We start from the raw sequence: 22,407 nt of genomic DNA, 5'->3' as shown, positions 1-22,407 counted from the left end.
CAAAGCGCGGGCGTTACACCTAGGGCGCACGTAATCACTCGCATTACGGCTGATCCCCCAGCTTCCAGTCTCATTCTTTCTGCAACACTTTGTCTGGCAGCACGAAAGGACTTCAGGAAATGGTGGGCATCTCTCCGCGGGTCTCTACATAACCCAGAGTCTCTTCAGAGTATAACGTCGACAGGGATGCTAGCCTTGGTGTGTGCCCAAATTGGCGGGCGTACAGCCGGCATCCAGCCCCGAGACAGTCCATTCTTAGGCTCCGGCCAATCTAATACAGGTTCCTCCCGACGGTCGTCCCGACAGTTGGCCTCCACGGCTCGTATGAGCCTCATTCCGAAAAAGGCATGCTGCGAGCACCTACTGGGCTCAGTGGTAAGAGGAACTGGCTGTCTGGGGGGTCAGTACGCGAGCTCAGACAGTGACGCTGGTTACACCTCTGAGGGATGTGACCGACATCGTCCCAGCAACTTTTTCTCTAGTACTAAGACAGTAACACAGGACTGACAGTCATATATCCAGTCTCATCACCTAGTTGGTATCTTCGGCACTCTCCCTCAACAAAAGTAATCCACAAGCCTGGCATATCGTCGCCGGCGCCGTCGCGGTCCGAGGCCTACCGGTTGCAAGGAGAAAAGTCGTTGTGCTTATTCGCGCTTACACTAGTCAACTGCGCTTCTGTCTCGCTATTTTTAGTCTTCCTGTCCTCTGCGTTTACGCAAAAGTCCACCATTTTGTTTTGCTGGTGTCTCTTCTCTTCAAATATTCGTCGATGCAAGCGGGCTTTGCTACCTGGTATTCCAGGCGAACAGTGACTCATGCGGGAGGCCACGTCACACTCCAACACAACCCTGCTTGTCTTCCACTCGCATCGCCCGGTCCGCAGTCATCCCCCAAGTTTTCGTTTCAGTTGTGGCGCTCGTCTGCTTTCAGTTACCCAGTTTGGTTGTCTTTTGACAAAATAGTAGTAGCCTGCCAGTAATTCGGTGACGGCCTGTCGGTCACAATTTCCTCATCTCCGGTAACGTGGGCAGCTCTACATGCTCCTGTCTACTTTTCCAAGTCCGGTGAGTAGGAGTTTCAGTTCTTCCTGGACAACCTCAGAGGGACACAATGCCGCCAACGGTGCAGCAGCATCATGAGCCTGCCTCTTCGTCTTTCCCTCCGGACAAGATCAACGCCGCCGGGAGCTCAGGTTCGAAAGATGCGGTAGCATGCTCAGCTTCAACCAACTGTGTAGCTGCTTTAATGAAACAAGGCCAGGATTTAGTAGGGCACGACACCGCCAAGGCGATAGAACTAATTGAAGAGGCAAACCGTGTGGCTTTCCAGGTAGCTTCGAGAGACCCTGCAGTCCAGTCCCACCAGCTGCCAGCTCCTTCGGTCGAAGAAGCAATGCGAATGCAGGAGCAAGGTATTGCTCTTCTGGCGTCCTTGTATGCGCAGCAAGGCGCTATTGAGTCCCTTCAGCAGCTTTTGCGATCATCCCTTCCGTTCTTTGCACTCCTTGCGAAGGCCAGAACGGCAAAGCTAGTGAGGATGTTGGTTGATGCAGTCGCTGATCTGCCCGGCGCTGAGTCGGCTCTGGTGGAGCTGTGCAAAGAAGTCATTCCGTGGTGCCAGGGGGAAAAACGGACGTTTCTACGACACAGGGTTGAAGTTCGCTTGGCGCAGGTGTACGTGCAGTTGGGTATGTTACAGGAGGCCCAGCCACTCATCCAGCAGCTGCTTCACGAGGTGAAGAAACTTGACGATAAGCTTTTGTTAGTGGAAATTCACCTCATTGAAGCCAAGCTTCAGTTCAAGGTCAAAAACTACCCCAAAGCCAGGGCAGCCCTGACAGCTTCTCGAACCAACGCAAACGCCATTCACTGCCCGCCTCTGCTCCAAGGTGACATTGACCTGCAGGTACGTGCTGCGGGAGGACCGCAACTGGGCCAGCTTTGACCAGTCCACCTTTCTTGGCTACTCTCAGTCGAATACCAGGGCCGTATATCTCGTCATCCCCCCCGAGTCGTGGGTGGATCGGCCTCTGTTTCCGTTTTATTGTGCGCTGAAGCTACCGTGTTGTTTCCGCAGACTATGGCTACGAACAGATACCCCGCATTCCTATTCTACGTAATACATGAGTTTTTTCGGCACGCATGGCTTTCTTATTTGTGTACATTCGTGTATCTTCTGTTTGGACGTGAGGGGACGTATCGCTGCTCTCGCAGCGAAAGAGTTTGCATAGTCAGCAATTAGTGTTAAAATACTATATGGAGCCGTCAACACAGAGAGCGGAGTAAACGAGGAAACGCAAGCTCTGGGGGCAAAGCGGTTCAGTATAGCGTAGACTCCGAACTTACGTCCCGCACATCCCTTCCTTCCGCGCCACACCACAGGTCTCCTGATGGTGGCTTTTCTGTCCTGCGCGCCAGAGTCCAAGTTTCCGCAGCATGGGAAAGAGTGTTCAGAGATGCGGATAATGGCATATGTGAGTGTCTATGCATACACACATACCCATGTCCGTACCGTGTACATGTGAGCCCATGGAGACGTCCGTTAACAGCTGATCTTCCAGGGGGCTCAAGGGACTGTGAGAAGAGTGCCGCAATGGAGAGGAGTGAATGCCGAGGGTCTGGAACTCCGGAGGCTATGACTGCAGTTGGCGGCCCGTTTGTTTGCTCGGAATGTCTTACAGGCCGGCATTCTTGCCGCGCAGGATCGGGATTACAAAACCGCGTTCTCTTACTTCTTTGAGGCATTCGAGGCCTTCAGCGCTCAGGATGCCGCGCACCATCAATCGCACAAGGCTACCGGCGCGGTTGGTGAAGCTGTAGCTGCTGCTTCCAGATGCCATTCAGCATCTTCCGGTGAGGAAAGGTCGGAACTATGTGTGCTAGCTCTGTTTGCGGGTCGCGTAGTTTTGTATGCGTGTCGCATACAAGTCTCCAGGAGGGTTGTCTGTGTCGGTTTGCGCAGTCACTTTACTCGTGATTTCCCCTCAAAGTTGCTGACGCGTCGCGATTGTCTAGAAATGTTTTGTCCAGCCATGCAGTTATCCTGCCTCCCACGTCTGAGTGTGTCAGACTCAGGTACCTAGATGCGATTGGGTAGTGAATTTCTAAAACACATGCCACAGGCCGGGTAGACGCGGGTTAGGGTGATGACGAAGGAAGTGCCTTGAGCGAGTTCCCTGTTCTTTCCATTGCAGGACCATCCCGTGCTCTGCAAGCTCTCAAATACATGCTCCTTTCAAAAATTCTCCAGGGAAAAGACGACGAAGTCAGCGCGCTGCTCACAGGTAAACAAGGCCTTCGTTACTACTCTAAGAGTGCGCCCGTAGCCTCTTCGTGTAAGCAAGAGCAAGTTGATGCAGCGGCGCATGCTGCAGCAGACGCAGGCGGAGCCTTGGGGGGTGGTGCCGCCGCTGGTGGTGCTGCTGCCCTTGCCGCGCAGGCTGTAGCACCACCCGGTGCCAGGCGCGATCTAGAGGCCATGCGCCAGTTAGCGTTGTGTCATAAGCAGCGGTCGCTGAAGAAGTTCGAAGAGATTCTCGATACCTTCGCAAGGGAGCTCAAAGAGGACGAAGTGTTGATGCATCATATCGATGAACTGTACGAAAATCTGCTGGAAAAGAATCTTCTGAAGCTGTTGCAACCCTTCTCGCGTGTTGAACTCGCGCATGTAGCTAACTTGATCGGGCTTCCTTTGCCTAAGGTAGAAGAAAAGTTGAGTGAAATGGTCCTGGATGGAAAGCTCCATGGGACTTTGGACCAGGGCGTCGGAGTGTTATTGCTTTTCGAGGAACAGGAACTCCCAGAGATGCACACGGATGCTTTAGCAACAATCAAGAACATGGCTCAGGTTGTTGATACGTTGTATGAGAAAAGCCGTCAGGCACTGTAGAACTCTCTTCGGGGCAGCGTGGCGCTCCATGCGGAAGTCAGTGCGTTGCAAATGGAGTCCATGACGAGTCTATGATTTGCAATTAACGCTTTTTTTCATTGGCCTCTTTCGGCAACGTTGTCTCTGCTGTCGTAGTGGCCAGACGCGGTTTTTTGATGACGCATCGCTGTTTCAAGCTGTTTCTCCAGCAGAAACGTGAACTGAGGCTCCTAGTATACGTGCGTGGGGCAGAGGGCGCAGCAACGCAGGTCACATGCGATCGGTCAGTCGCCCCTGGCTCGCTCCAAGTTCGCGTCTGTCTCCGCCAAGAGGAATGCTTCCTCAAGAAGGGTTTTGTTATTCTCTCTTGCTGGGGAATCCCTCACCTTGGAACTACTTCAGTCTATGCGGCCTGAGATTCCTACCAACGGCTGCTGGGTGAATACGCTTTTCACGACGCAAGACGATGTGTGTAGAGCGTGAGTAACCTACCTTTCGACAGGCAGGACGGGTTTCGCGGCAGCCGGAGCTGCTTCGTTGGAGAGGTCCCGAATTCTTCCGCAGGAGGAGGATGCGAAATGATCAGCAAAAGAAGGAAGGCAGCGCAAGTGGGGCGGCAGTGTCCAGCCATTAACGTGCACAAACTCCATAAGTATCACAGCGGCGTCATGGTCAGAGCCGCTCCTCAGTTGTGGATGGAGGCGGTAGAGGAAGAGTGTCCTTGGTGCTGCCCACTAATCTGCCAGCTGTGCAGTGATGTTTTTCGGGGGGGGCTCGCATAGCTAGCTTCGGAGCTCAGCGTGAGTCAGTTGCCAGTCTCATTCCAGTGTAATATGAGTGGATGGTAACTGCGAATGTTCATGACAGTGACGTGCAGCAACTGTGGTCACCTGTCCTGCTGACTCGTGTGTGCCCTCTTGCGTCAGACCTCGTGGCCGGGAGACAGTGGCAGCAGAGTGGACGGCTTGCCGCGCACGGAGCCGGAGAAAGCGCAGCGATCTACATTCGCTTTACCTTCCGCGAAATACACATGGAGATCTCTTCTATCTCCTTGAGTCAACACAGGTTTTTGTTCAGACCTTTTTTGCAACAATCTAGAGACTTCACAGCTGCAAGGCACCTTCCTTTTTCTGCAAAAGCAGGGCGCCGAACTCCACAGCATGGAATAGCGAAGCGGGTAAGCATTTGTAGATTCTCGGTATGTAGCTCACACCGATTCTGTCGGCAGTCCAAGCTGAACCAGGAGCAGTGCAGCAAGCACTAGGTTTTCATTTCCGTGATCAGCCGGAGTCTTGCAACTGGAGTCGGGGGCGGAAAGGCGCAAGCGACAGCGTCGCTGCACTAAGTGCCGACGAGCTTCGCTGGAAGAGCAACCGCCGCTCCAAGACAAATATGCCGGATTCGCCTGGCTGCTGTCCGGGGGGAGGGGCGAGGCCACGGTCTCCGTGCCGGTCGGAAAAGCCCGTCACTTTCAGGCGCACGCACACCGGGTCCACCTTGTTTAAAACCAATTTTCAGTTACTTCTGTGTGGGGGGGGGGTACGCTCGAACCGTGACATCTTTTCCTAGTTTGTAAACGATGAACCACTGCGGTTTAGCCGGGGAGCTGTGATTCGCTGCGAGTATGCCGCTAGTCTAATGATAGAAATCCTGTTGTGCCGGAAGTCGCGACTAACCCTTCAGGCAACGAGCTACAGTAGGCTGCACAGAAATTACTACAGGTTTCTCGTGATAATAAGTACACCCCAGACAACTGCCCAGATCCACCCGATTAGAGGAAGGATCAGCTGGAGTAAGCCGATGAGAATGTTTGCACAGTTTCCCTCTATTATTCCAATGATGATCATCCCGATTCCAAAAAAAATCAGATTTATGATGCCGAGAATAATGTACAGAACCTTGTTCTGGGACGTCGGCACGTCCGAATTCTTGATCTTCTGCATGAACTCGTCGCACACCCCCATTGCGGCAACCCTTGGTGGTGTTGGAAGACACTGGAGTTGTTCGATTCGGACAAAGAAAGTTGACAGTGCTAACCAAACCCAGTTCGGAACGACACGATCAAAATGTTAAGGAGCTGCTGTTTCACAGTTTAGTCGGTGTGAATCGGCAGCTTTGCTCATGCAGACACATTGGTGCGCCGCCCGCCTCGCTGCTGTAACAGCTGTCTTGCTTTTCTCCTCCCCGAAGTGATCCGGTACGCCTGTGTCAAGCCTTCGTTTCCAAGGAGTCGACACGATGTCAGCTGCAAGGCCAAACTTTTGCCAATCTCGTCTGCCCGTACATCCACGATGTAAACCTACGTCACAGGGTCTCCCGTTTCCTCTCTAAAATGCATGGACGGTGGGCTTACACTGAAGCTTCAGCTTTGGGCGACCCTGTTGCGGACATCCGCTCTGCAACGGCTCCTTCTGTTCCACCACTTCCGTGACACTAGTTGGTAGATCTCGGGGAATGCGGATACTCTGGTGTAGCTTTGCAATCCAACTGCAGTAAAAAGTGGAGAACCGCTCTGCGCAACGAGCGACGTAAGTATTGTTACTGCCGGAGTGGCCCCTCCACAGACTGAAAACTCGTGGTCGCCTAGGCACTTCCATGGGACGTAACCCTTGAGATTTTTCTACCCCCATCCGCCATCCTCCACGCTCCGACTTACACGCGCGCTTAGTTATGCGTGGCCACCGCCTGGTCGTCTCCTCGAGGCGAGCTGCTATCTGACAGCGGAGCAAGATTGATGCCAAACTTGGATCGACGAAGCAGTGAACTTCACTAGCTTACACAAGTGGTCAAGTGTGCATACGAAGGAATACGCAAGGAATGAATCACACGCAAAAGACAGTGTTCATGATTCCAGGCCCGCAGATTTTCTGCAGACCGAATATCAGCTCCAAGAAAAGAGGCTTTTCTTTTTCTCTTCTACAGCCTCTCCGGAGTCGACATCGACGTCATGTGCGGGCATGACGTCCCTCACTCTTTCTTTTATCACCTTCGAGAAACTGAACGTGGGAAACGTTGCAGCCGCCACGTCCAGTGCTTCGCCAGTACGGGGATTCCTAGCCGTCCTCTCGCCTCGGCGCCTCAGTCCAAAAGTTCCAAACTTTGAGATAGAGATCTTGCGACCCTCCTCAAGGTTTGTGGATATGTGACGTAGCAACGCTGCGAATATACGCTCCACATCTGCCCGGGGGTGCTGCAGCTCGGCGGCCACGGAAGCAATCAAGTCCTTCCGGGTCACAACCAAGCCCTCCGTCGTCTGAAAAGTTCAACAGAGCACAGCGAGTGTGGTGGCGGACACATTTCCCTCACGTTGCACTTGGGGTTTTTCATGGCCGCTTTTCCGGACCAGCAGCAGGCGGGATTCAATCACGATGCCTGTCCGCACGTTCGAGAATCACAAGAGTTGAGCGGGCTACGCACTCAGCTTGGACTCCTCCGAATACAACCACTGGAGCTGCTGGGGTGCCTGGTATGCCAAGTTTTAGGTGATATGTTTCAGAGCAAGCTTCTGAAAAGCAGACCGGTTCTCGACCCGGGGACACACTTCCACGGTCAAGAAAAAAACAGGACAAATTGATGTTTTGCTAGCTTTTTTTCCACTCTGGAGTCAGCACTGCTCCTCCGACGGTCCACATTACCTCATCGGCATCGCTCTCCGCAGCTTCCTGCGCTGTGTTGCTGGCTGCAAGCGAGGATGCACTGGTGACGACGTTTTGAGTCTCAAGGCTGTCTGTCTGACACGACGTTCGTGCTGGACCCGCGAACCATAGCGACCGACTGAGACGGAAATAGCCGCTTGGCGCTACGGACCCGGACAGAACCGTCGATGAAATCTGTCCGAAGCGCGGACTTGAAGTCCGGCTGCAGTATTCTGGCCCTGAACGGGCAGTGGGTGAAGTGGTTCTTCCAGTGACAACTTTGAACCCGGTTACACACAGAAAGAACGTCTCGCAAGGAAACAGGAGCAATAGACACACGGTGGACCTAGGGACACCGAGCAGCATTTTGAGTCATTCGATACGGACGAGAAATGACCAAGTACTCGAAGCTCCGCCTGGTCGCGTGCGAACAAGCCGTGTCGAAGAACGGTAATCTGACGCGGGGGGTCGACGGGCGCAGTGGTCGGACCTTAAAGCGAAGAAGACAGAAGAGACAGAACGGACCTGCCGGGCCGGAGACTGACTGATAGGCGCAGGACCGGACAGGAAAACCCCTTGTCAGACCTAACGGCTCACCGCCGGTTTCGTACACGCGGGAAGTGCAATTCTGACGGAAAGGAACGAAAGGATCAGTAAAAAGGAGAAAGGAACAGCAGCCAGACTTCCCCGGAGGGGGGCAAGACAGGCGAGGAGACACGGTTCACGTGGAGATAAGACACATGCAGAACACACCACTTGCGCCTTGCCGGTCAGCGTCCCGGACGGTATTGCCGTTGCAAGCACACTCGATCCTTCTGCGTAGTTGGCATCTACAGTCTGAACCAAAGTTTGCGGCGCCTTGCCGGTGAGCTTCGCGTAAGGTATAGCTGTTGCAAGCACACTCGATCGTTTTGCGTAGTTCGCATCTACAGTCTGAAACAGGCTGTCCTCCTACGGCAGTTGACCGTTCTCGCTACCCAGCTTGTTTGGTCTTCCGCGGTCACGACAATGTTGACCTGACGGATGCCTACATCGCTGATTATGTTGCGGGACAGTTCCAGCTGGGTAGGTGGCCACTGAAGTTCTAGCCTGGAATTCAACTGTAGCATCACAAATGCTGCGCGGTCGGTCTTTCTTCCGGTGACTGTTGCAGTGTGTTCGTGCATCTGCAGCAGTAAAGGAGTAACCAAACCTAAACCACAACTCAGGCCGGCTTCGCGCAAACGGTGGCGTAGTAGTAGCGGGGTAGCGACACCCTATTGAGGAAATACCGTGCAGACACTCGGGACAAGAGCAACAGGGAATCGATGTGTGCACCTGGCTTCCATCGGCCCTTCTCAACGAAGTAGCCATTCGAACATCACCCTGTCTTTGATAGCATGTGCTCGAAATGGATCTCCTGTCTGTCTGCTCCAGCGACTACCTGGTTCTCAATCTCTTCTATCTGAGTCTGAAACCACGGCCTCAGCCGCTGGTGCCGGCAGGTTGCCGGAGCGTGTTCGCTTGTACGGCGCCCCCTCGAGTAGCAGCCGGCAAAACGGCGAAGAACACCATCCACTGGAAGTGAAAAGTGAACCGTGATTTGAACTGTTACGAAACGGTGTGACGGTTCCAGTTGGTAAGCGCCCGCGAAAAAGTGAGACTTGATTTTCTGCTCGAAGCCGCGGCATCAGATGAAATGCTCCGCGAGATTGTCACTCACAAATCACATCATTCTCAGTGCCTGAAAAATAGCTGTCTCAACCCACATATGGCTGCAAGGACAGGTTGTGCCTGAAAGCACAGCTGCGCCTGTAGGGACAGGCTGTGCCACAAGAAGTCTCTTCGTTTTTGAAGAGAGGTGACTCGCTCCCAGACTTGGGTGTAGGCACTGCGGGCAAGGCACGTGGAAGCAGCCACTATTATTGGGAAAAGAAGCCTCGGGGTGTCCCGCTGAAAGCGTTGACATGTACCTCCGTACGCAACGCCGCCAAAACAATGCTGGGTTCGTGTGGATGAGCCACTGTGCAGCTATAAACAGACAAACTTCCCTTCTCGGGTCCGAGGGCCATCACGTTGAGCTCCTGTCGAAAGGACCCACCGGTGGCCCCTCCTCAGGTCTCCACCTCTGTAATCGAACCGACACTTCAGCGTCGCTACGCTCCTGTTCACAGTAACGGCGGCATCCTGGCTGCTGCAGCTTGAACATGCCGAGCGAGAAGGACGCGTCGAGGGCGGTTCTCGGAGAAAAAGTTATCGTTATCACTATGACCATCATCAGGAACAGCACCTGCTTCTGCCTCGCTCGCCTCGCACGCACACGCGAGAGCCATCAGCTCTACGACGCGCAGACACACGTTGACAGAAAAGGGAAAACCGATTAGGGTTCTATGCGAACTCGCGACGGAATACACTACTTCAGCACGGGTTCCACAAACCTCAGAAATTAACAGATGTACATGCTTTTAGACGTAAGCGGGGGTGTTTAAGGATGGAGGTGAAGAGACAAAAATGTCGCAGCAAGTCCTGTGAACGCTCTCAAGGATTTTTGCATACCGCTTGGTGTGTGCGAGTGGTGAAATTTGGCAACTACCCCCCATTCTGTGAGTTTCCACAGCATGTTCCAAGCCGGCATCTGGCATCGTTTGGTCCCTACGCGTAACCTTTCTGCAAGATATTGTTCGTGCTTGCAAGTCTCATCGTACGCAAGAGAGATCAGAGGCATCACCGTATTCTAAAGGTAGCTGAATTTGTCGGGCACCGATAAGCATTTCCATTAGCACTTTCCGACATAACCACCCTCTACGTCAAGCTCTATGGACATACCTATGAATGTGCTGTTCAGCCCTGAACTTCACAAACGAAAACTAACCTTGGTCCGGACATATCGTTCTCAAAAGAAACCATTCCTGTCTCTCAACTAGTGTACGACAGTTGCAGACGGGATTGAGTATCACCTGTAATCATCGAGCATGTCTTCCGAGCTATCTCAAAAAAACCTCGCGACCTTCCACAAGACTTGTCGCGCCTTGTCAGCCTTTACCCTGGCCGAACAAGGATTGAACTTCCTGCGTGTGTGTGAGGTCAACAAGGACACCAGCGAGAAAGAGAAAGACCGACAAAAGCACAGCTGTTGACGAACCCAAGGTCACCAGGAGGGCGCAAGAGAAGGAAAGTGGCTCCGCACCTGCTATGTGAACTTTGACAGCAGCAGCGAGAACTAAAAGGAGCTCTTCGAGCTGAGGCGGAGGAGGAACAACATCCACGTCTCTCCATCTCCGCCATCCTGCAGCAGTCTCACTGGATGAAGAGTGAAGCTGCGAATGCGGTGGGCCTCCAAATCCACCCGCGGCAGTTGAGGCTGACGCTCCTGCAGCTGTGAGTGTGGCATCGGCTAATACGCTCTGGTGTAGGAGGGGGCGACATCCCCTTGCTTTCCCCGCTGCCCTAGCAATCTCTCCATTTTGTGATAAGACTTGCTGAATCTGCAAGTGACACCACTGAAGAGAATCATCCTTCGCCGTCGCTGCCGATGTGCTCGCAGAGAGAGCTGCTGTGTTCCCAATGATCGAACTCGATGATGATGACGATGAAGATGATGGGTTCTGTCCTTTCCTGTCCGGGTGACCGGTTTGCGAAGCACTGGAAGAATCGAAGTCCCTTCCTCCAGACGGCGCTCCAACCCGTGACGAGGAAGAACTGGAGGTATGACCGGGAGGTCCTGTCGCTTCTTTGGGACCCAAAGGGCCCACGTGGCTACCACCACTCCCACTTGCATTCTTGGGGTTCCCGCATTTAGAACTGAGAACCTGGTGTCTGTTATTCCCTGCGCCCGCCCCACTGCTTCCACTCGGCACTCCACCCCCGCCCCCAAGACCGTACGGTGTCGAGGAGAACACATTGCCGGAGATGTTCGATGCAAAGCCGCTGCTTGACGAGGTGTGAGATGGTGAGTACCCGTAGTAAAGATCGGTATTGATAGGTGTTCGACAACCGCGAAGAGCCAGTTTAGATCCACCAACCGCGGTGTCCTTGTCACATGTCAACTCTTTCTCATCTCCAGGCGAACGCTCTCGCTTTCGATTTGATGAGATATAGGCAGTTCCTTCAAGGTAACGTAGAAGCGGATTCTTCCGGATATGGCCCCTCCTTGCATTTAGCAGTCGCCTCAATGTATCAGGAGACAAGGGCGGACCTACTGGAACAGCGTGGCTGGGGTGGGATGGCGAGACAGCAGGCGACACAGCTTTAGAATCGATTGGGGAATGAGGAGGCGCCACTCCGTCACCTCCGCTTTTAAATGGCGACGGTGCGGGAGACGTATCCCGGGCACTCGTAGAAACTATGGGGGGTTTCGGAGAGTGAGATGCCGACGCTGCTGGGGCGGCGGCTACCCCTCCTGCGTTTGCCGAGGAAGAACCTGAAGAAGCATCGGAACTCTCATTACTAGCCCGACTGGTCGGCGTACTGCCTGGTGAGTTGCCAGTTCCCCCTCCAGCTCCGCCGGATGAAAAACCTGGCTGTTCAGGCCTTCCGTGTCCAATGGGAAGCGTCTGTGGTACAGTATTGGAGAACGTCACTGGCCCTGGTGAGCCACTTGCCCAACTCGGGGGTGCAGAAGGAAAACTGGGGGAAGGAAGACTCGCAGCAGAGCTCTCATCTCCTGCCCTAGAACCACGGGGCTGGGTGGTGGGTACGGAGGCCGGCACGGGGGCACTGTTGGGTCTTGCTGTCTCTCCTGCGGGCCTTGGGGTCTCCGTACTGTGTGGTGGCTGGTGAGCATTGTAATGAGAAAACCGTGGAGAGCCTTGCCCAGGAACAGGGGAAGAAGGAAGAGACGAAGCATATGCACACTGAGGGCTTCCTGCTACCACCGGAGAAGTCCATGACGGTGAGGCAGGAGAAGGTGACTGACGCGGGGACACGAAAGAGGAGCAGCGACCCTCCGACAATGGAGTGGCGCCATCCCCCCCTGCAGTACCGGAGTTCTGATGGGGCGACGGTTGGTGAGACCCTGAATATACAGATAAAAGCGCATGCAAGGTGTAATACGACAAAAGCGCTCAACAGCATAAGTCTGGTCTAGTCTGGCCTTGTTCCTCCGTGAGAGAAAGACAAACGGGAAATGGACCACGCGAGATAGCTGCGGGACGTGTTTTGGAGGGGACGTCACCATGCTATAGCAACACCTTTTGAATCGCAGCAAAAGCAACCCACAAGAGCGGTACACGTGCAGAGAGCCCCAGCAGGGCCTCCGAGATCCATTATAAAGAGAAACAAGAACAGCACGGCCTGCATTCGTTTCCAAAAGAACCCCCTTGCTCCGCGGGTAACTCTTCTTCTGAACTGTGTGACCTGGACTGACTATCCCCCACGAAACTCACCACGATACTCTAGTTCTGAAGATGCTCTTTCCAAACACTGCGACGCGGTATTACGTGTATACACCGTATAGCACTACACATACACGTGGCAAGTTGACGGGTACGTAAGAAAGAACACCAAACAAGAGTCCACATGTACATAAATTCCTGTCCAGTGAACAGGCTGCATATTCGAAGATGTCTCCGGAGATATTGTCAACAGCAATAGATGCTGACACATTATCAGAAAGAATGCAAGATGAGTTGAGGGCGAACAAAAGCCTACAACAGTAAGGTCAAACGGCCCATCTCTTCACGTACCTGCATCTGCTGGAGGACTTCTTGGTGCTGCTTGGAGGTGTGCTGTCGCCGCCTGAGGTTTTTTATCATACATCCCCCCTCCCCCTGAATGGCCCGGATGCAGTGGCGAAACCGCACCGGGCTGCCCTTGACCCACGCCATCTCCTCCACGTATCTGTGAAGTGGTTTCCGGTTTTACTGTTACCAATGAGTTGACCTGTTGGTATGGCGAAGGCATTCGCTGGACAAAACTGTGGTTGGGATGGTCCGTTGAAAAGGCGGGTATAGATCCTAAAGGTACACCGGGCGGGCATCCTGCATCGATCAGGAGCGGTGCCGGAGTCGTACCTGCGGCATGGCGGACTTCCTGAATGTGGGACTGAGATGCGGAATGTTGTCTTTCATGACCAGGTTGCTGGTGATGAAAAGCTGCCGCTTGAGAAGGAGGAGCAGTTGAAGTTACCGGTGCGTAAGGCATGGACGCAGGAGGGGGGTAGTTCTGAAAGGGGTGACAGGGGGAAGGGGACGACGAAGGAGGCTGTGCACTAACGGCAGAAGCAGAAGGGAAGGCCGCGCTGGATGGTATTACCGGGTTGTGCTGCAGAGGAGGACTCCCATGGTGAGCTCCAGTGTACGGGTTGTACCCGTATCTGGAACTACTCTCGGCTGCATATGCACCTGGAGCAGTGGACTGGGCAGAAGTTTCTTTCTGGGCATTCTGGGGTGGCGGAAGGTGCTGAGACCGCACCTGCTGCGGATGCGAACCTTGTGAAGGATACATGTTAGCCAAATTAGAGCCTACTCCTACACGGACGTCTCGTCTCTTCACAAAACCTCCTCACCAAACCTGGCACAACTGAGAGAGCCCTGCAGCAAGGATCGGTCAAGCGTTGACAAAAGCAACAGCTGTTTGCTGTGTCCGCATGAAAAAAACACGACGGCCTTGTACACAAGAGCCCGTTTGTATGGAGGAACAAGGAACTGCATGGCTGCGCGGACACCACCAAACCCTCGCCCACTTTTGGTAACGCCCCCGGACCCTGAGCGGTGGCTGGCGTCGTCTTGTGGCATACGAAGAAGGCACACTCTTACGTTGGCTGCGGACTTCTAAAAGACGGCGACTCAGGCGCCGGCAGCTTATACTTCGAAGAGAAGAAGACAGGCAGCGTCAAGAATCCGCATCCCGCCCCTGCATCAACTGTTGACGTCGCCTTAACCTCGTTAGGACTGCTTGGATTCACATCTCGATTATTTCTGCCTTCCTCTAAAGCCCCCAAACCTAGGAAACAATAGGGCCGAAAGCCTGTAGAAGCCTGAACTAGGGCTGACACTACGGTTTCCCCGTCGCTAGCCTTGGGTCGGTTCTTGGCAACAACGGTAGAGCCGGCCCCTGAACGCGAAAGCACCGGATGCACGGAGCGTTCTTATTGAATGAGATTATCTTCCAGAACGAGGCGAAGCCTAGGGGCACAAAAGAAAGCCAGACAACACCGGACAGTTTGGGCTCCCATCGCTTTTGGCATGCGTGGGACATCATGCGTCCCTTGTATCTAAAGTATCGGGGGCCTTCGTATCACACCCAGGCTTCTCTAGCTGCTTTTCTCAACAGCAGAGTAAGGGTAGTCGCTGTTCCCTGAATGCTGCCGGAGCTCCATCCGTGAGGAGCCTGCAACGACAACGTCACGTTGTAACGCTTGCCATGCTGACGATTTCCGCAGTCTGCCCTCAGTTACAAGACAGCCAACACGGTAGTCCAGTCGACAGTCTACACAGTTTAGCTTCGTATGTCTGCCTGTCTCTGTAGAGGATCGTGTCGTGCCCTCGGGCTGCCGAGCCTCTAGCCCGTGCTCGCCCAAATGCCGCAACCAGACACCGCTAAGTCCCTGGTGAGAACCGGGCCAGCGTTGTCGACCCGTCTACGTCTATCTCACGTCTCCTTGTGTTCGACCAGGCAGGCATACTCCGATAGGTCGCTGATGCTTCTTTTTTAGTGCTGTGCAACTGACTGCTCGCGAGTGGCCAGGATTAAGGCGTCATGCTTACCCGATCGATCAGGGTTGTTTGAACCTGTTGTCGCGAATCAGTGACAATGATGCGTGCTAGTGGCGGCTTCTCTTGTATGAGCGATTGAGACCACTTTCACACAAGGAGAGTACTGCGTTATGGAATTGAAGACTTGCCCCAAGTTGCTCGCTTCGGACTCGGTATCGTGCACACATCTAACACAATAGTCCAGAGTTTGGCATACACGTGGATCTCTCTGCGCAAACTGGAAATGGCCGAGCGTTCGCAGGACGACCCGTTTGTCTCGTGTCTTCAGACGGAGGCACTCAGCACCAATCAGGGGCAAGACCGGGTTCAAACCCGGGACTCCACCTGGCGCCGTTAGAGCGCCGGCGATGCATGGGCCGCGAGACGAAGGGAACACTCCCAAACCTCTCTGTTGAATGCTCCCTTCAAATTGGAATGCAGTTTTTCTGAGTCTACAAACAGGTAAAGCCTGCAGAAACTCAGTGGCGACGCTGACGAGAAGGGTACTCTTAGACCGGTCCGTGTGCTTTCTGACGTACAAGAGGGCGTTCTGAAAAGGGCCCGAGTGTGTCCTACCCATCCAGAACACAGCGATCATCGACCAGTCTACACAGACAATGAGAAAGACCAATCGAGCCGTCTTTCCGGGCAACAAGCTGCCAGTTCCGGCATCATCCAAACGGTGATCACGTACGAGTCAGATACCACATAAGGGATTCCACGGGTTTCCACGAACCCCCGCGTCGCGAGATTCCTCGGTGGCGCGCCTCGAGGCCGACACGCACTCACTCCGGCTTGCACCAAACAAGAGAAGCAGCGAGAAAGTCTGGCCGGACAAAGGGACCTTTCCTTGGTGCGCTGGAGTCTTGTCAGCCAATTCTACGGACGAGGACTCCACGGCCTTTAACCGACATCATCGAGCTCTGCAAGAGCTGGTACCTCTTACCCATAAGAGCAAACAGATGCGGCTCCTCTACCTTCGCTTTATTGAAAGCCTGATAGATTAGAGAAGAGAGACAGAAAAGAGGAGAACTTAAACAACTCACAGACGGCAGGGTCTCGCACACATAGAATATCAGCTTTCCCCCTGTTTACAGGTCCGTTTAGGCGGGGGGCCGAAGCCACCTCGTGCCAGCCGAACGGGAGTGAGACATGACACTACCTAACGGGCTGAGAAAGTACACCGGCGAAGTACTGCCATCATGTCCATAGAGTGACTTGCACATGACGGTGCAGGAGTCGGCTACGATGTCGACCCTATACTCGTGAGTCGCTGCCCGGTCTTCGACCAATCCTACGACACCGATCGAATATCCTCCGAACAGCGGATGGTTGCTTGTGTAACCGCCTCGTACGAATGCCCCAAAATATCTCCAAATGAATAGACAAGCTCTCCAGGGATGCTTTATACTCCCGAGGATTGTCAACACTGGCTTGTCGTGAAGAAGCTTTCCATGTCTCTTCTTTCATACTGCTACTGAAACTGGAAACTCCCAGCGGTACGCGATCGGGACGCACCTGGCATATGGCTTGCAAATCCACATGTATAGTTTCGCTATCTACCTTCACTCGAAGGAAACGAATCTGCTCCTGCAAATCATGGTGCAATATGTCATCGAAATCACTAGAAGAAGAACGTTTTGATGAAGGCAGCTTGTGGTAGTGTTCAGTTCTCCCCTATAAGCCAAGCCCCCGCGGGAAAATACTATGCCCTCACCTGGGTGACATTCGCAATGTCTTCTTCATGCATGTCTTGTATCCGCTGTTTCAAGAAGTCAACAAATACCGTGAAGAAAGCCTCCTCCGTGAAATTGAGATACGCGATCGCACGAAGCATTCCAGTCAGCTCCTTCATACTGAAACTGTGGGAAGAAAAGACACACAAGAACAGGGGGCAAGCTTCACTCACCAGTGTACACCTTAAACTAGGCACGTGCCTTAGACTCTCATTCTCTGTGTGCAGTCACTGTGACCGGCAGCTGGGATAGGTGCCTGACCCCGCGCTTGCACTCACTTGATCCTCACAAACAAGGGACTGGCATGGCCTCCAACTGGTTTGCTTTTTGCGTTGGACAAAACACGACTGGGCTTCCTCCGCGTTGTTTTCGGCCGAACCGAACGAAAAGGCACGGAAAGAAACATGAAGAGTCACCTACTATGAGGCGTTCCTCTTTACTTGCACAGAGTCTCAACTTTCGAAACAAGAGAAGCCCTCGGAAATATGGCGGGAAGTGACGTCGTAGAAACGCAAACCCAAAGCCGCATAACGTGGAGCTGACGCACACCCAGCAGAAGTAGCAGACATACATACATGCATTCGCAGATGCTGCAAGCTCATTCCCGACACACTTATGCATAGACGTCTAGAGTGCTGACGCGAAATGCACCACTTGATGACGGAGTTACTATAGCTTACCAGTGGATCCTCTTGCACAGGTGCTTGCAGAGAACGAGGACAAGAGGACGGGTATCCGCGGCATGACCAGAACGTGGCTGATGTAGCCATTCAAGCTCTTTGTACTCATTCGTTCGCTCTCTCCATCCCCTTCGACAGACGTGAGGTCTTACGACCTTCGTTGAGCTCCACTTGACCAGAGACTTGAAGAACAGGAAGCACTGTCCTGGAGACGCCACTTCGCAGACAAGAGCGTCTAAAAACCTAAAGAGAAGAAGCAAGCACAACCACAGACGTGACACTGGGTAGCCTCGTCCTGCTATTGCCCCCTGTTCGCCAGGGCCAAGGCGAGATCCCGCCCTCCGTTCCTGTGTTACACTGCATTACAGACTAGAAACCTCTTCTGCGAACTGGGTTTGGCGGATGTGTCGAGTATCTTTCTCAAAGTCCTCAACTCTTTTCCTCTTTCATTCAGAAGCTTGTATACCGAGTGATATAGATAGACCGTAGATCATGACTAGAACAAAATCAAGAGGTGATTTTGTCTAGAGGAGGAACTCATCTAATGCTGACTAGGTTCAGCGTGCAGCTTAAGCACACTTGATTGAAAAGCACCCTGCGTAATACAACTCTTCCTAGAAAACGACTACGCCGCTTCACTGAGCGCGTTGCGCAACCCTTCACTTTCCACAGACTAAAGAAAACTTGGCAGTTTTCCAAGGAAATGTACGAAAGAGCCCAACTACTTGGATTCTACTCTTCTTAAGGCTCCTGCATCTCGCCTCCATGTGAGAAGATCGCATCGCCTTCTCACACACATGGCTACAAACACGTCGGAAGGAAAGAGTCTCCCGTTCTTCTGCCTGAGATGCCTCTCTCCAAGACTCTAACAAGAACTGCGCACGTGTTGCATTTGCTCAACTGCCCCTCTAACTTGGTACTCGTCATTACAAAGATACAGCTTTCCTCCGATGCTAGCGGCAATATCTCTGTCCTTTGGAATAAGACATTCGAATATCAGGTACTTTGTAATGTGTACATAGGTGCAGCACACATTTAATGCCGTTCGTCGACCACTAGACAATCACCAACACTCCAGGTAAAGAGAGGCGTGTTTTTGCTCTTTTGCTGGAGCGAAAGAACCCCTCAGACGTAGTTGAACCGAACTAACGCCATGTCCGTTGCAACTTCTTACCTTTCTGTGAGGCGTCGCAAAAGCTCGGAGTCATCGGGGAAGCCTCGCTTGCATTCGGCGAAGCAGATCATTAGGCTCGTGCACTGCAAGTCAAATCAATCTCTGAGGAGATTCACTTCATGCAAGTGCAAACATTCTAGCAACGGACTGAAGATAATACCTGAAGAAGGAAAACTCTCTGAAGCTGCTCTCCAGCTTAAACATACAACTGAGGAAACTTCCGCCGGTCTCTGTAGGGACATGTCATGGTCGTGAACGCACACCATAGGCACGCTACTGGCCGGGCAATCTTATACTCTGATATGATGTAAACAGATGGACCCTTTTTAGATTTTAGCTATCGGCTATCAAGCTATATGCCACTGACTGAGCCGAGCATCTGTAGGATCTTCGCGAGAAGATGACGCGTGCAAGAGTAAGACGAAACGTCCGCAAGCATACAAGAAAGGTTGTATGGAGCTGAGTGTCGACGCCTGTGCATCCAGGCCTCCCGTCGCAGCCAGCAAGCAGATGCACCCTACGGTAAGGCTTCTGGCAGCCAGCCAGCTGAACCCTTTTGTTGGAAAGAAACCATAAAACTCAGTCGGGACAGGAGAATTTTCAATGGAGAAATTCCTTTTGCAAACCCACGGCCACGCTAGACTGCCAGAGTTTTGTGCGTCTTCACGGGACACTCTGCCGGTGACAGGAGAACTTCACCTGAGTCTACGGGACCGAGGAGATTTCGCTTACCTGCTGGGGATCGAGCGTCTCTATAACACTGTAGTCATTCACGCGCTGACTGATCACGTCGGCGACGTCTCGGAAGAAGTTCGAATGATGATGAAAACCAAGCTGCAGTGCAAGGGAAACAGCTCATGGCGCTTGTCCGTTTCCGGTGAAGAAACGGACCTTTCTTTCCGGATACGTGAAAGAATGAGCGTCGCCACTGTCATCCAGACAATAAAAAGTCAGAGCGACAGCTATATCCCAGCCTGTATCGCGATGTAGAAACGAAAGAGCACCGAGACCTGCCTTCCTCTGATGCTTTCTGTTCGTCGTGTTGGTGAGGCCGAGTGAATAAACATATCACAGAGACTAGCACATGTATTGAGTCAGCTTGTCTCACTGCGTAGCACTGAAGTTCGGTGTCGGGGGCTGTACGGGTTTGTTGCTTTTTACAAGTTAGTACGGTCGGTGTTCATCGGAGGCCTCCTGATGTAGGCAAAGTAACACTACGAGGACATTCATATCTCTACTCACGGGAAGCTAGAGAGATAGATAGCCGTGTATGCAGATGCGGTGAACGACACGGGCAGATCTACGACAGGTGGCACCCGTTTGAAAGAACACTCTTTTCTATGCAGGCTCGGCGCCAGTGTCTGGGACTGCATCATTGAGCCAGCTCGTCACACTGCCTAGCAGTGATCCTCCGACTTACGAAAAGCATGCTATCGGCAATCACAGCCATCTGGCCTAGTGTGTACTCCGTAATTCCTGCAGTTGGAATTTCCTCAGATCGCTCGAAGGTCTCCTTGTTTTCTGCTTCATCCCTAAGATTGTGGCCTCCGGAACAGACTTCGGACTGCATCTTACTCTCTGGAGTAGAACCAACGACGCTATCGCCCCGCCTGTATTCTTCCATCTTTTCACGAGTGACAAGAGGCATAACGGGTTCAGGGAGAGAAACTCCACTCAAACTGAAATCTTTATCAAACCCTAACCCTCCTACAAAGCCCTGTCGCCCACACTCAATCCACCGCCACTCTCCCTCGCCTTTCTCCAAACGACCAATTGCCTTGGATATTCCTACGGCTAGGCCTTCTGTCCTGTCAGCCCCCTGTCGAGAATTCGCAGCCGGATCCGAGGAGAGGGAAGCGTTCGAAGTCTGTTCGGCCTTGTTGTTTACTGAAGTATCTGCCTTCGAAGCTTCTTTTCCTCCAACAAGCTGACGATACAGCTGAGTCTGGACTTGTGCTAAGCGTCTCCTACGTTCAAGTTGCTTCCGGGTTTGCAGTTCGTCGGCTGAGGGGACGCGCTTACCAAGAGCAAGAAGACGCTGTCGCATCGATTGTTGATGGACGATTTCCGCAGCGATGTGCCGGAAAAACGTAAGGTGTTGAAGACCGAGATGTCCATACACGACAGCGAGCCGGGTCTTCTCGGCCGGGGTCAGCAAACCAAGGTGGAGATAACAGTGAAGACGCCTGCCGTACAGATGCAGACGATGGACAAGTATGAAGTTGCGGAACAGCAGAGACGGGTGAACATAGAACATTTCGTGTCTCAACTAGGAGAACAAGATAAATCACAGCACTGGGAAGGCAGGAAGCGAAATCAATGGGAAATCTCCTAGAAGCACACGTATATCTTGCAGCCCAAGGTTCGGGGAGACTTTGCTGGAGTACGTTTCTGATCGTGTATGCTGCTACAACTGACAGAGAACCTCAGGAGGCCGTCAGACTACAAAGAAAACGTTAAGACCGTAAGATCTTCTGTAGAAACTCTGAATCGATGTCGGCAATAGGATGAAGGTATCAGAATCACCAGATGTTCATACCTTGCTCCAAGGTCATTTTTCGCCGCTCTCCACATATAACAAAAGGGGACGAAATCATACGAAGTGAATACTACTCACGCGTTACTAATCTTCTCCGACCTATCTTGAAAAACAGCCTCTTTCACGAGACACAAAGTCGGAAATTTCTAGACCCTGAACAACCCGAGGGACTTCCCTGGACTACCGATCGTTTGAGGACAGAAGTAATTACCTGCATGTTTCCTTAACAAAATTCTTTTCAGTTACATTTTTCAAAGCCAGTGTCTCAAGAAGCTGCAACGCAGCAGGGGGTTCGATCTTGGCATTCAAGTCTCCTTCCCATAGGAAGACAAAGGCATCCGCTAGCCGTCTCACAATGTCGGGGTCTGTACTTGGAGAGGAAGCCAAGACGTGTAGAAGCCTGTAGGAATACGACAGACAGAATACCTCATTAGAAACTGCTAGTGTTTCTAAGAGAAAGAGAACGCACACGAAGGAGCTTTGAGCGGCCATCCCTCTTGTGGGGTGCTGTCCGCACAGACAAAAAGGTATGCTCAAGCAATTCATTCTTGTCTATTTGTTTTGTGATATTAGTATCAGGGGAGAAACTTCGGTCGCAGAAACCAAGAGTATATCCAAAGTTCTCCATCTGAAGAGAATGTAAGTGTGACCTTACAGTTGTTCTTCCTCTGCTCTCTCCGTCAACCTCTGTGGCATGAAGATGACGGATATGACGAAGAAAAATGCGACTACGCCCTCTCGGCCGCCCTTTGAGACTTCTCACGAGATATAACTGACCACTAATCGTTCGGTGAACGTTTCTGAGTGGATTTGTATCGACTTCTGCGAGAGTGACGCATGCAGAGAGGAAAAAGAAGAGAAGTGTGAAATCGAAGCCGTCAAGAACTGTGGTGCTGTCCTTCGGAAATTGCAAAGGCTCCGTACAAATGTGCGCCCCTCCCCAGCGACAAAAGCGTAGATAGCGGAGAGCTCTACATCCGAAGTCTTCAACTGAAGCGCAGGAGCTTGCAGACATCTGGTACAGTAATACATACGTCAGGAACGGTGCAACAAACAAAGAAGAATCACGAATTTCCACATCGCTTCTCCCCCGGGGATAC

General features: G+C 52.6%; 4 protein-coding genes across 4 annotated transcripts; 1 reads left to right on the top strand and 3 right to left on the bottom strand.

Moving 5' to 3' along the window:
- Window positions 1-531: 531 nt before the first annotated feature.
- On the top strand, window positions 532-4,712 carry CSUI_000267 (pci domain-containing protein). Its single transcript, XM_068060501.1, has 3 exons — window positions 532-1,908; window positions 2,684-2,855; window positions 3,197-4,712. Exons 1-3 carry the CDS (start codon window positions 1,114-1,116, stop codon window positions 3,889-3,891), a joined length of 1,662 nt encoding a protein of 553 aa, XP_067927526.1. The 5' UTR covers window positions 532-1,113; the 3' UTR covers window positions 3,892-4,712.
- Window positions 4,713-5,801: 1,089 nt separating this feature from the next.
- Window positions 5,802-8,281, bottom strand: CSUI_000266 (dna-binding protein). The gene is made up of 2 exons (XM_068060500.1): window positions 7,506-8,281; window positions 5,802-7,123 (listed from the first exon to the last, which is right to left on the bottom strand). The coding sequence occupies exons 1-2, from the start codon at window positions 7,869-7,871 to the stop codon at window positions 6,752-6,754; spliced, it is 738 nt and encodes a 245-aa protein (XP_067927525.1). The 5' UTR covers window positions 7,872-8,281; the 3' UTR covers window positions 5,802-6,751.
- Window positions 8,282-9,107: 826 nt separating this feature from the next.
- Window positions 9,108-14,738, bottom strand: CSUI_000265 (uncharacterized protein). Its single transcript, XM_068060499.1, has 3 exons — window positions 13,169-14,738; window positions 10,672-12,498; window positions 9,108-9,822 (listed from the first exon to the last, which is right to left on the bottom strand). Exons 1-3 carry the CDS (start codon window positions 13,926-13,928, stop codon window positions 9,653-9,655), a joined length of 2,757 nt encoding a protein of 918 aa, XP_067927524.1. The 5' UTR covers window positions 13,929-14,738; the 3' UTR covers window positions 9,108-9,652.
- An 846-nt stretch (window positions 14,739-15,584) lies between these two features.
- Window positions 15,585-21,712, bottom strand: CSUI_000264 (atp-dependent clp protease proteolytic protein; the record flags this gene model as incomplete). The annotated part of the gene is made up of 7 exons (XM_068060498.1): window positions 15,585-16,173; window positions 16,896-17,040; window positions 17,595-17,837; window positions 18,769-18,851; window positions 19,501-19,602; window positions 20,189-20,954; window positions 21,519-21,712. Coding segments are annotated over 7 exons (1,659 nt in total), but the record flags the coding sequence as incomplete, so codon positions are not given.
- Between the last annotated feature and the right edge of the window lie 695 nt (window positions 21,713-22,407).

Source organism: Cystoisospora suis (assembly GCF_002600585.1).
Source record: "Cystoisospora suis strain Wien I chromosome Unknown contig_113, whole genome shotgun sequence".
NCBI lineage: Eukaryota > Apicomplexa > Conoidasida > Eucoccidiorida > Sarcocystidae > Cystoisospora > Cystoisospora suis.
Note: the sequence above shows the minus strand (reverse complement) of the source record. Positions and strands in the feature narration are given on the sequence as shown.